General features: G+C 40.3%; 1 protein-coding gene across 1 annotated transcript; it reads right to left on the reverse strand.

Annotated features, from left to right (window-relative positions):
• Window positions 1-8,203: 8,203 nt before the first annotated feature.
• Window positions 8,204-13,861, reverse strand: LOC122556155 (extracellular calcium-sensing receptor-like). Its single transcript, XM_043702662.1, has 6 exons — window positions 13,740-13,861; window positions 13,104-13,395; window positions 11,119-11,952; window positions 10,772-10,999; window positions 9,218-9,341; window positions 8,204-9,111 (listed from the first exon to the last, which is right to left on the reverse strand). The coding sequence occupies exons 2-6, from the start codon at window positions 13,359-13,361 to the stop codon at window positions 8,204-8,206; spliced, it is 2,352 nt and encodes a 783-aa protein (XP_043558597.1). The 5' UTR covers window positions 13,362-13,395; window positions 13,740-13,861.
• Between the last annotated feature and the right edge of the window lie 202 nt (window positions 13,862-14,063).

A 14,063-nucleotide genomic window follows, 5' to 3' on the forward strand; every position in this document is an offset into this window, starting at 1 on the left:
GCTGCACTTTTCCAGCAACACATTTTCAGCTCTGATCTCCAGCATCTGCAGACCTCACTTTCTCCTCTTGTATTTGGAAAGGCAAGCGCTGATTAGAGATAGTCAGAATGGCTTTGTCCGTGGGAAATCATGTCTCACGAACTTGATTGAGTTTTTTGAAGAAGTAATGAAGAGGATTGATGAGGGCAGAGTGATGGCCATGATCTATATGGACTTCAGTACGGCATTCGATAAGGTTCCTTATGATAGACTGGTTAGCAAAGTTAGATCTCATGGAATACAGGGAGAACTAGCCCTGGTGTGAAGGTAGAAGACAGAAGGTAGTGGTGGAGGGTTGCTTTTCAAACTGGAGGCCTGTGACCAGTCATGTGCCACAAGAATCAGCGCTGGGTCCACTGCCTTTCATCATTTATATAAATGATTTGGATGTGAACATAGGAGGTATAGTTAGTAAATTTTAAGATGACAACAAAATTGGATGTGTAGTGGACAGCAAAGAAGGCTACCTCAGAGTACAATGGGCTGAGGAGTGGCAGATGGAGGCTGAGGGGTGACCCTATATAGATTTATAAAACCATGAGGGGCATGGATAGAATAAATAGATAAGATCTTTTCCTTGGGGTGGGGGAGTCCAGAATTGGAGGGCATAGGTTTAGGGTGAGAGTGGAAAAGTTCAAAAGGGACCTCAGGGGCAGTTTCTTCATGGAAAGGGTGGTGTGTGTGTGGAATGGGCTGCTAGAGGAAGTGATGGAGGTTGGTACAATTACAACATTTTTAAGGCATCTGGACAAGTATATGAAGGAGAGTTTTGAGGGATATGGGCCGGGTGCTGGAAAATGGGACTAGATTAGGTTAGGATATCTAGTCAACATGAACGAGTACATCTCTATGACTCTATGACCGCTTATCCACAGGACATTTTCCGAACCTGGTTTGAATATCACAAGCAATTTAATTGCCTACTTTGATCTGTCAAGTTGGCTACTATTAAGTTTGACAAGTTTGCATTTGTTAGGGTGGCCCATCCCTGAGACACAAAATAGTTAAGAGCTTAGCTCTCCTTCTGGCCCTGCAGAAAATGGCTGACATTAGATATAAAGAATTGAAATCCTAAGCCTGCATTTCAGTGAGACACAATGGTGCATTTAAGAAGGGGTTACCCCAGGGTGAAAGGAAGTTCTGAACAAACAGCAGCTTCAAAAGGTCAGTTGGAGTCAGTTTGATAAGAAATACTTAAGAATAGACAGCTTGAAATTTGTAATAAACATTAAAGAGAAAAGTATGATTCTACAATAACAGAAACAGATGAATTAATGGGATTAGCACTCATAAAAATTTCGGAGATCTAGCAAGTTCATTGAGCTGTGAAAGTGATTGAGTTTCAGTCTCATCAATAGGAAATACATTGTTTCGTAATGTGAAAAGAGTTAGGCAGAGTAGGGGCAGTAAATCTCATCCCAGAAGTCAGTATGTGATCAGCTTGGGTCATGGTGCAGCTGCAAAACAACAGGTAAGGTCATTTCACAATAACTCATTTTAACTATTCATAATATTAAGAGTACATTCTAGTTAAAGATTCTTCAGATAATCACAGACAAAGATTATAGTATTTATACACATACAAACACACATTTATATCACACAAGAATCACTAAAATCATTTGATGAAAACCTGCAAATGAAAATATGAAAGCTAACCAGTCTCAGATAGTAAAGTAGCTCCCTTATCATTAAAGGGAAGAAATGAACCAAAGGCACAGAAGACTAGCAGACAGTGGGATGTGGCCTGAAACACATGAGGATAAAGGTAAGGATGCCGAGTACACCCAGCACAAGACAGATTGCTCAGTTAATTAGCTAAAGATGGCCAACAGTAGGGATAAACATAAAGCTTTAGTTCTACTATAAAGTTAATTCTATAAAATTATGAAATTTGTCACAATTAGTGAGAACTAACTTCCTTTGCATCCCTAGTAAATTCGGACAGTAGGAAATATAAGATGAGTAACAGTGTTTGTTACAATTTTTATGAATTTACAATTAATACAATGAATAACAGAGTTTGAATAGTCATTATAGATAAGTAAGTTTATGGCCATTAACTTTAGAATGTGAATTAATGAGATGCACTGTAAGATCCGAAGTCCTGGTGATTATAATGTCTGGTAAATATCATAAGATCATGCGAACCTAAGGCTGTCCATAGGACTGTTCACCATTGATTAGTTGTTTCACAGGATTGGATGCATAGAATAAGAGGGATGGCAGAGTGAGCACATTGTATGTGATTATTGTAACACAAAATTCATAAAAAACTGCATCCCATTGGAATATCAGAGCGTCATTGACCTCTCTTTCAATCTGAGCCAAATATTAAGGGGGTAATTGAGGCCAGATTTGAGGGTGGTATCTAACCCTCCCCCTGCATGATCTGGTGACTGTTTGAATAAAGCCTAAGTTCTGCCTATCTCCTGAGTCTTTGTTCCTGATTCGGGGGTTCATTTCTATAACATTCCTATAGCTCATAAATGGCACGGGTATCCACGTGGGAAACACTTGAATCAGACAGTTCGAGATACAGATGCAAAGCTTGTACCAGGAGGCCCTCATTTCAGTGAGAATTGAACACTGCATTTCCAATGATGAATGGCCCCTTGAAGCACGCCTGAAAGTGTATACTTGTTATGGAAGCTCTCACAGGCTGATACAATGTTGATATTATCTGAGGGATATGCAGCACTGTGTATGTCTCCAGTTCCAGGGAACTGGAAAAGAGCTGATGCTGGTGCATATGATAAGTTGGTGACTATAATGTGCCCAATGAATAAGAAGGCAATGGAATCAGGAATGCAAATCAGGTCTGCTGCTTTTTCCTGGATGGTGCCACGCTTCTTGTATATTGTTGGAGCTGCACTCATTCAGAGAAATGGTGAGAATTCCATCACATTCCTAACTTGCACATTGTTGATGGTAAAAAGGCTTTGGGAGTCAGTGTGTTAATTATGCCTTCCTGTATTCCTAGCTTTTGGCATACTCTTAACCAAAGTACATACTTAGTATTAGAGTCATGTAGATCAACAGCACAGAAAACATCCCTTCAGCCATCGCACCCACACCAAATATTCAAATCCTATGTTCTAGCTCCTCTTTCCAGTGCCTTGTATGCCTTGGCATCACAACTGCACATCTAAATATTTATTAAATATTAAGGCTTTTGTCCTGACCACCTTTACAGGCAATGAATTCCAGACTTCTATCACCCTTTGGATGAAGAAGTCTTTTTTTTCTCACATCTCGTCAAAACCTTCTACTCCTCACCTTAAATCTATTTCTGGCAATCCTAAGCCTAAAAATTAACAAGGGTTTATTTGTACATGGCATAAACTGCTCCAGTTCCTGTGTAGTTCCAAATGGGACTGATCTCTGTGTGATCATTCCACCTCTGGTCTTCTGATAGTGAAATTTTATTGTCAAACTGGCTGAACATTGTTGGACTGAGATCTGTGCTACTGTATTATGCCTTCAAGAACTTTGTACTAAATATAGCTTTAACCAATGGATAGTTTTTCCATGCTTTCCATTACATTTTGGATTTTTAAGGCTGCTTACCATGAAATGTTGCATTAAGGGCTGGCGATGGCCTGGAGGTGTAATCGCTAAAATATTAACCCAGAAAACTCAGCTAATGTTCTGGTGAGCTGGGTTCGAATTCCGTCATGGCTGATAGTGAAATTTGAATTCAGTTTAAAAATTCTGGAATTGATAATCTGCCGATGACCATGAAACTATTGTCGATTGTTGGAAAAACCTTCTGGTTAATGGAAGGAAATCTGCCATCTTCACCTGGTCTGGCCAACATGTGACTCAAGGCTCATAGCAATGCCATTGACCCTGAATTGACCTCTGAAATGGCCTAGCAAGCCATTCAGTTGGACCAATCACTACAAAGTCTCAAAGAAATACAACCAGACCATCATCTGTCATTGACTTAGGCTCTGGGAAAGACAATGGCAGAAACCACCCCAATGAGCCTCCTTACTAACATCTGGGGGCTAGTGCCAACATTGGGAGAACTGTGTCACAGACTAGCTAAGCAGCAGCCTGACATAGCCATGCCCATGAATTCATACCTCACAGACAATGTTCCAGACACCACCATCACCATTCCTGATGAAGGGCTTTTCCCTGAAATGTCAATTTTCCTGCTCCTTGAATGCTGTCTGATCTGCTATGCTTTTCTAGCACTACTCTAATCTTGACTCTAATCTCCAGCATCTGCAGTACCTACTTCTGCCTACCATCCTTTGATATGTCCTGTCCCATTGGCAAGACAGATCAGGCAGAGGTGGCAGCACAGTGGTATACAGTTGGGATGGAATTGCCCTGGGCGTCCTGAGCATTGATTGTGGACCCCATGAAGTCTCTTAGCTTCAGGTTAAATATACGCAAGGAAACCCCCTGCTAATTGCTGTGTACCGTCCTTCCTCAGTTGATGAATTGGTGCTCTTTCATGTTGAACGGCATGTAGAGGAAGCATTAAGAATGGCAAGGACACAAAATATACTCTGGGTGGGGGATTTCAATATCCACCACCAAGAGTGAGTTGGCAGCAGTATTGCTAATTGAGCTGATTGGGTCCAAAGGACATAGCTGCTAGATTAGATCTGCAACAGGTGGTGAGGGAATCAACAAGAGGGAAAAACATGATTGGTCTCATCCTTAACATTCTGCCAGCCACAGAGGCATCTGTCCATGACACTATCAGTAAGAGGATCAGTGTACAGTCTTTGTGGAGATGAGGTCCCGCCATCACATTAAGAACAACGTCCATCGTATTGTGTGGTACAATCAAAGTGCTAAATGGGACAGACTTCAAAGAGATATAGCATCTATTGCGTGCTGTGGACCATCAACAGCAGCAGAATTGTACTCTAGAACAATGTATGATCTCATAGCCCTCTGCATACCCCTCACTCGACCATTATGATCAAACTAGAGGTTCAATGGCGAGTGCAGGAGGGCATGCCACGAGCAGCATCAGGTATACCTGAAGATGAGGTGTCAAAATGGTGAAACCAAACAGGACTACTTGCATTCCAAACAACATAAGCAATAAGTTAAGCGCTAAGCGCTCCAACGATCAAAGGATCCAATCCAAACTCTGCATTCCTGCCATATCATGAATGGCACTGGACAATTAAACAAACTCACTGGAGGAGGAGACTCCACAACTATCCCATCCCCAATGATGCAAGAGACCAGCACATCAGTGCAAAAGATAAGGATGAAGCTTTTGCAGCAATGTTCAGCCAGACGTCCTGAGTGGATGATAAATCTCGGCCTTCTCCAGTGGTGCTCAGCATTACAAATGCATGTCTTCAGCCAATTTGATTCCCTGCACATGATATCAAGAAACATTTGGAGACATTGGATACTGCAAAGGCTACAGACCTTGACAACATTCCGGAAATAGTACTGAAGACTTGTGCTCAGAACTTGCCGCTCCTTGAACCAAACTTTCCAGCACAGTTACAACATTGGTATCTACCTGACAATGTGGAAGGTTGCCTGAGTAAGTTCTGTACATAAAACACAGGACAAATCCAACCCGGTCAATTATGACCCATCAATCTGCTCTCAATCATCAGTGAAGTGATCAAAGGTGTAATCAACAGGGATATCAAGCAGCACTTGCTCAGCAATAACCTGTTTAGTGATGCCCAGTTTGGATTCTGTGAGGACCACTCAGCCCCTGATTTCATTATAGCTTTGGCTCATACATGGATGAAAGAGTTGAATCCAGAGGTGATGTGAGAGTGACTCCTTGATATCAAGGCTGACAAGCATGGCATCAAAGTTCCCTAGCAGAACTGGAATCAATCGGTATCAGGGGGCAAACTCTCCGATGGTTGGAGTCATACCTGATACATAGGAAAATGGTGTGATTGTTGGAGGTCAATCATCTCAGCTCCAGGACATCTCTGCAGGACTTCCAGAGGGTAGTGTCCAAGTCCCAAGCATCTCCAGCAGCTTCATGAATGACCTTCCCTCCAACATATGGTCCAAAGTGTGGATGTTCACTAATGATTACACAGTGGTCAGCACCATTCGTGACTCCCCAGATACTGAAGCAGTCCACGTTCAAATGCAACAAGATCTGGAAAATGTCCAGGTTTGGTCTGTTAAGTGCTGAAAATGTGTTGCTGGAAAAGCGCAGCAGGTCAGGCAACATCCAAGGAACAGGAGAATCGATGTTTCGGGCATAAGCCCTTCTTCAGGAATTCTCCTGTTCCTTGGATGCTGCCTGACCTGCTGCACTTTTCCAGCAACACATTTTCAGCTCTGATTTCCAGCATCGGCAGTCCTCACTTTCTCCTTGGTCTGTTAAGTGACAAGTAAGGTTTGCACCACACAAATGCCAGGCTAAAACCATCACTAATAAGACACAATATAATCACAGCCCCTTGATATTCAATGGTGTTACGATCACTGACTCCCCTACCATCAACCTCCTGGGGGTTATCATTAATCAGAAACTCAACTGGACTGAACACATAAACTCTGGCTACAAGAGCAGGTCCGAAGCTAGGAATACTGTAGTGAGTAAGTCATCTCCTGACTCCTCAGAATCTGTCCAACATCTACAAAGCACAAGCCAGGAGTGTCATGGAAAAGTCCCCACTTGCCTGGTTGAGTCCAGCCCCAACAACACTCAAGAAGCTTGACACCATCCTGGACAAACCAGACCACTTGTTTGGCACTACATCCACAAGTATCCATTCCCTCCACCATTGACACGCAGTAGCAGCAATGCTTATGGATCATAAGAAACAGGAGTACACCTTTGTAGCAAAATTACTCTCCCACAGCCCAGTCTGTAAGGGAACATTCCTCCATCCTTGGATTGGCAATGATCCAGGGACTGATAAAATCTCCTCCTCGATCACTCACCTCCCCCAAGATAACAAATATGCCTTTCATCCAGGACTGTTGGCTTCTCCAACCCAGAGAACTTAGTTCAAAGTTTGAGAAATATGACTTCCAAAACTCCATTTGCTTCATGAAAGTTTCTATTCCTGATGGAGATATTTAATAATTTTATGTTTAATAATGGTTTCTGGAATTTGGCCCACAATAAACACCCTTCTGGCACCTTTATTTAGGAAGAATTGAATTCAGATCAATGGACATCATGTCGCTAATGTGCACAAATAATGGATAAATGTGTTGAAACCCCAATTTGTAATCTCTATTAGTTGCAATCAAGGTAGAAAACTATGCGTGCAGAATATCCGAGTTCTGAACAAAAAAAAATTCAGGAATGACTTGGTAAATTAGGTGATTGAATTGAGTAACTTAATGTTGTGAATTGCCGCACCACAGTGAGAAGACGTGCAATACATTTTAGCTAAACCATTTAAGACCTGCTGGTTAGCGACTACACATGATAGAGATGTCATGAAGAAAAAAAACTAATTATTTGTGTGCTTTCACTAAAGATGAATGTAAAACTAATTCTGAAATAGGCCGATGATCTACTTTACGATATTGTTGCCAAACCAGTGCACTCGAACATTCCAAACCCTCTGGATCAATGGTGCTGGAAGAGCACAGCAGTTCAGGCAGCATCCGAGGTTTACCATTCCAAACCCTTGGAAACCAGATTCTGGATCAATGGTGCTGGAAGAGCACAGCAGTTCAGGCAGCATCCGAGGTTTACCATTCAAAACCCTCCCCTATTCCCATGACTACCATCACACCACTTCCCTCCACAGACCCCGCCCCCCACCAATGTTGAGTGAGTATATTTTTATCAACGTATTTTGTGAAATCGATTTGAGGGATTGACTTTGCAAATTTGAATGCACCAAGTTTCAGCACTGTTTCCTTTTGTTTGATAAAGCAAGATTTAAATCAAAACTTCATTCAATTAATAAATCCCAAGAACGGGAAGTAAATAAAAGTGAATGTGATCCATATTTAATGAAAATCGGCGGAGATGCACAAAATAGTCCAAGTTATCAACCCAACGTCAAAATTGCTCTTCCTGTTGGTTATTGTTACTTTCTTTAAATCTGTAAAATAGGTGCTGTTAAAATATTCAGTTTCACAGCTCTCCACATAGAATTCCTATTCACCATCTTTATGTGGAAATAATTATTACTAAAATATCAATGCCGCACTGACGAACGTTTTCAAAACTTTAATTTGATGTCACTGAGCCCATCATGTTCCTCTTTGTATTGTTTTCTTTCTTCAACAGAATAATATAACATTTTGGAGTAAAAATGCAAATAAGCAGACTAAAGCTGGAGGCCAAAATAGCAAATATTTCAACCGCCACAGCATATTTCCCTGGCGAACTTATGTACGCCGGAATGAACGTTATCCAAACTGTGCAAAAGATAAACATACTGAACGTTATGTGTTTCGCTTCATTGAAGTTATCTGGAAGTTGTCGAGCTAGAAAAGCTACGACAAAACACACGCAGGATAGAAATCCAATATAACCGAGTACACTGTAGAAGGCTAATGAAGATCCTACATTGCATTCAAACACGATTATCTCATTAGAGTGACTAGTGTTTTTCAGAGGATAAGGTGGAAATGCAATTAACCAGGCAGTACATATTACACATTGTACCAGCGTAAGGATATAAACCATGAGCCGCTGTTGTCTTGGTCCAAACCACTTCATCATATTATTGCTGGGAAATGTTGCTTTGAATGCCATCACCACGACAATTGTTTTACTCAATACACAAGATATAGAAAGAACAAAACTAATACCAAACGCTACGTTGCAGAGCATACAAGACCAAACTAAGGGTTCACCAATGAATGTAATTGAAGATAGAAAACAAAGCATCAGAGCAAAAAGAAGAAGGAAGCTTAACTCAGAATTATTAGCTTTAACAATTGGAGTGTGCCGATTGATGTAGAATATTGCGAATATACCAACAGTGGTGCAGACTCCTAACAGCGCCAAGGTCATCAGAACGATTCCCATTATCTCGAAAAAGGAAAGAAACTCGATTTCCTTTGGAATGCATTGATCCCGTCTTTCATTAGATTTGAATTCCAGTGGACATTTTATACAATGAATGGAATCTAAAAAGTAACACAAGCCTTCATGATGATAGCAGGAATCTTAACGCGTATGAAATGTAGGCATGAAGTTTAAGCAGCAATGCCTTTTGCTATGGTATTTGCTTACCAGTCGTGTTACTAATTTCACCGTGTGCACATTTTATGCAATCAAAACAGCAAATAGGTTGTCCTTTTCTTTGTGCTTTTCTTGTACCTTTTTGGCAGCTTTCAGAGCAAACAGCCTTCAGAACCTAATTACGAAGATGAATACAATGGTTGAGAAATACTAGTAACTCCATATGGCAAATCTACAACATTCAGTTGGAGTTACAGTGTAATGGCTATTTCTGTTACATTATTGGGACTGTCCTTTTTGAACTAATGTTACGCATTTTCACCTGGTTATATCACAGTTGAAAGCCACTGTAAAGTGCATTTGCTGTTGCAGAACCAGGACATTTTTAATGAATCCAAATTTTCGTAAAAACATTCATAATGTGATCTTCGAGTTGATTCATTTATTACTGAAAAAGGAAATAGAGAATGAACTAAACAAAATCAAACGTACTTTACAGTAATACCGGATCAAGCCTGAAATGAAAACCAGATTCAGAATGAAAGAATTATGTATGTGAATGGTCCTTGCGAGACCAGCATTTATTGTTCATTCCATATTGACTTTGAGCTTCTTTCCCAAACAATTGCAATCTATTTCCTATTGGTTGACCTATCATGTCATAACAGAGGAACTGAGAGGTATTTCCAAGTGAAGAGGGTGACTGTTTTGTGGTTGCTGCTACTGAGTATCTGTGAGAGAGGAAGTGAATGTTTGTGGATGTGGTGCCAATCAAGTGTCTAGTTTCTTCAGAGTTATTGGATGTGCACGTACCCCGGCAAGTGAGAGCATTCTTTCACAGATCTGACCAGTGCCCTGCAGGTGCTGGTTATGTTTGGAGAGAGCAGAGGTGAGTTACTTGTTGCAGGTTTCCTAGCTCTTACAGCCACAGTACCTATATAATTAGACCAGGTCAATTTCTCATAAAACATATCCCCTGAGATGTTGATAGTGTGGGGATTCGGTGATGCTGATGCTATTGAATAACAAGACGACATGATTAGATCCTCCCTCGTCAGAGACAGTCATTGTTTGGTACTTGTGTGGCACAAATGTGTTTGCAACCAAGCTGGATATGAACCATAGTGTCCTTGATAACAAACTAATTGATCCATTGCCCTCCAAACCTTTTTTTTCCTATTAACCACATGTGAGTACTTGTAGATTTTTACGGCTTTGTTCATACATTCATTCGTTCAATACTTGTCACTTAATATTTTGTTATAGTTTTGACTTTATTGTTTAACTGCAATGCCTTACTTTTTGTCATTTCTAACTACATCAGTTGTGTGTAAAAGCATCCTGCTGCTGAAACGGATGGAAATAAAATATCTCACTGGTCTTTCTTTCTGGGCTGATTCAACCAAGCCACTTGCAATATGGCGAATAGAATTTTTCAATTTAAAAATGATTGATAATTTGCAGTTTCATTCAATATCAAGAAATAAAGAGTAGCACATTGTATTTAACACAACAACCACCAGTTCACTTTTTTTTTCAGAGTAAGGAAATTGAAATAAAAAATCGGGCAGTTTTTGAAAAAGGATGGTTCTGCACAAATCTTACCGACTTCTGACCGCCTCTCCAAACAATTGCCTCTTCTATTATGGAAAGTTCTTCTCCAGAACGAGCTGCTCCATCATAGTGCCCAACATTTACAATGTCAATGTCACCGAGGGCATTTGGTTGCCAGTTTACAATGTCATATGTTGCGACAGGGTCTCCATTTTCATCAAAATAAACTTTCTCTCCGATCTTGCTTGTGAAATTTACCGTTCTCATGTAATACATTAACTTTAAAAAAAGTCAAAATCGGAAAAGGTTTACATTAATTGCAAATATCCAACCATGAATTCGATCACATTGGGTACATATGTAAATACAGTCATTAAACTATGCTAAATGTTCCTCACCTGCCAAGCCTGAAAACTTGAAACACTTGCACAACTCCCATTAGAGAAAGGTCCTTCCCCAGTTTTACATGACGCCATATTGTGGAGTGCATGAGCTATAGCATAAGTTGCTTTGTACACGTTGTAAGTGATTCTGTATTGTAACACATCAGTAAACTCATTTTGGACATTCTGTAAATTTTCTCTTCCTGTGCATTCCTTAAGCTCTGGTCCAGCTTTTCGTGAATCTGTTTTATTTCTATCACTGAGAGTGCAGCCAAAACAACTTTCCCAAAACTTTTTCACCAAGAGGTTCCCTGGATACAGGGATGGATGGACTTTCATTAGGAACTCCCTCAACCCTGGTATGCTGACTTTGCGAATTGCAATTCCAATTGTACCAGTAGCAATTGTTTTACTTTCCTCTGGAGGAAGAAGCAATGTGGAAACCGATGATTCGCTCCCAATCCATTGTACACCGCTGACATTTTGTCTAATCGTTTCTTTTAGTAGAGTACGCATGCTTGGTTCACCCGCAAATGCAACGACAACTTTTGTAGAAGAGGTTTTTATGGTGTCAATTGTTTTCAGTAACTTCTCTCGAGCGTATGTTATATGAAATGACTCGGAAAAGGCTATGCAAACTCCTAACTGTTGGGCTGCCTCTTCAAATGCTTGCATTCCAAAGTTTCCATAGTCATCGTCACTCTTAATTGTCCCGATCCAGGTCCATCCGAAATGTTTCACCAGCTGAGCTAATGCTCTCGCCTGATAGTAATCACTCGGTATTGTTCGAAAAAATGATGGATATTCCTTTCTATTGCTTAGGCACGCACAGGTAGAAAAGTAGCTAACCTGTCAGAAATAAAGCAAAAACATTTGTGTTTCCATTAAAGTGTGTGATTGTTCATGATATCACACATAGATATTGGTTGAGAAGAGCAAATATACCAACTCGCATCATGCTGACAACAATGGCCCATCTTAAGAGCATAGTAAACTATTTATTTAATAATTCCTAAATGTCCCATTCAAATATTTTCTCTCAGCGTTCATTACAACCACTGCACTTTCATGATTCACCTTGTCCTGACTGCATATCCTGTTCTCACAATTTAACACGAAGAACATCATCCAACAGTCTTTCTACAGGTTTCTTGTGAGTGATGCAAACTTTGTGCAACATTGCATTGATGGTCCACAGTCGCCTTCACCTTTTCTCCCTTCCCTTTGAAGGGAAAGAAGAGAAAAGCTAAGCAACGTACAGGGTGTGTGACTAATGCTACTTGACCTCCCTTACACCATTGCCTAAACTTGGAATACCTCTTCATCCAACACATCAGATCTTTAGCACCATGTGCAACAAGAGTCTGTTTTTAATTCAGGGCTGCGAACTTGAACTTTGAAGAATTTCATCTGGTTTCTGGAACCAACATTAAGATCACTGTCTCTCAGCTATGAGTTACACATGCCCCAGTGAGCTGATTCTGAAATATTTTACTTTTATTATTTAACTTATTTCAGTGGTTACATAATGTTTGTGAGCTGTAGTTTAGCATTCTGTTGACCGTGTTTATTGCTGAGCTGATGACGGAGGATGATTTTGTCAGATCTGCTCGTATCTCGTGAAAGAATAAAAATGAACAAAATTTGCCAATTTATTTGTAATCATTTTTGAAAGGTTCGTTTATCATATTTTACTTTTTATCGCCAGATTTGTGAAATAAGACTCCCCAAGCAATATCTTCGAAGAAAAATAATAATAACCTGATGATAAAGCTATAACTATGCCGAACCAAAACGCTATCATTAAAATTGTTCTGGTCAGTTTGACTAACCTGAATGAAATTCTAATGCGAATGTAAATAAAGACTCTGTTTTGGATCATCAAAAATGTTATGAATCTTGGAAAGATGGATTAAATGGCGCATATAACATCACATCATATACAGTTGACATAAATTTGTTCACTTTGTATGACTGAGTTATTAAACACCATCTCTTACCATAGGGATTCTGAAGGCACCAATGGAAGGTGCTATTGCTAAAGACTGCGTGGATCCAGAATCAGCAACAATCGCAGAAACAACGGAAGAGTTTTCACAGTTATCAGGCGGTGTGCTTGCCTCAGGACTGTTTAGAAACTCCAAAGCTGCTTTTAATGATAACTGGGGCAAATCACAAGAATCATATATGCGGTATCCCAGAGTGACACCGGGAAGCAAAGCTGTGTCATTGTTTATTTCTTCTATTGCAAAAATCATTGCCAGTGCAAAACGGAAAGGACGGAACCAAAAGCTACAGAAAGCGGAGAAACAAGGTTAAGACAAAACACAGAAAGCAATGATCCAATTATATCAGCACAACGTAGCTATTATTAGCATTATTAATTGGTACCACTGTTGTCTCTAAGCTGGAAGTTGACGGGTCTATATTGTAACACAGAGCCTTGAGCACAAAATCTTATTAACTTTGAGCAAGTTTCTGACTATGTGCCCAATTTCAAATGAAACATTAAGGGGATCGCCGACCTTCTTAGATTCGAAGGACCTATTTCGAAGAAAAGCAAGAGAGCTCTCACAATGCCTTAACTGATAATTAACCCTCATTCCAAAATGAAGCATCTCATAGTACCCACCAACCTGAGGCATTTTGCTGGCTCCGGGCGATTGCTAAATGAGAGGTCCGGGTACTCAACGTGGTAATGCAAAGAAAAAATTCCTCCCAACGTGACATTTCCATCCTTCGACAAGCCCAGTAAATCAAACCTACCCCAAGGTTTGCAGCCCAGATCATTACTGGACCCTGCCAGGGCAACAATAGAAATTATGACGAAAAGAAGCCAATAACGCATCTTTGACAGGGAAAGTAGCCGTTCTTGGCTGGCAGTCTGATGACTGTGTTTTATAAGCTGTGTTTTCATTATTTATGTTAATGTGTGCCCAATTGATTTCAATCCCTGTTCA

Source organism: Chiloscyllium plagiosum, chromosome 13 (genome assembly GCF_004010195.1).
Source record: "Chiloscyllium plagiosum isolate BGI_BamShark_2017 chromosome 13, ASM401019v2, whole genome shotgun sequence".
In the NCBI taxonomy this organism is placed as follows: domain Eukaryota; kingdom Metazoa; phylum Chordata; class Chondrichthyes; order Orectolobiformes; family Hemiscylliidae; genus Chiloscyllium; species Chiloscyllium plagiosum.

What these genes read in the sequence shown, in the direction of transcription:
- LOC122556155 (XM_043702662.1), bottom strand. Translation starts at nt 13,361, where the DNA reads ATGATTTTTGCAATAGAAGAAATAAACAATGACACAGCTTTGCTTCCC. An exon ending in CAAGTTTTCAGGCTTGGCAG is followed by an intron (nt 11,000 to 11,118) that starts GTGAGGAACATT and finishes CTTTTTTTAAAG; the next exon opens with TTAATGTATTACATGAGAAC. An exon ending in TGAAATTAGTAACACGACTG is followed by an intron (nt 9,112 to 9,217) that starts GTAAGCAAATAC and finishes GTTACTTTTTAG; the next exon opens with ATTCCATTCATTGTATAAAA.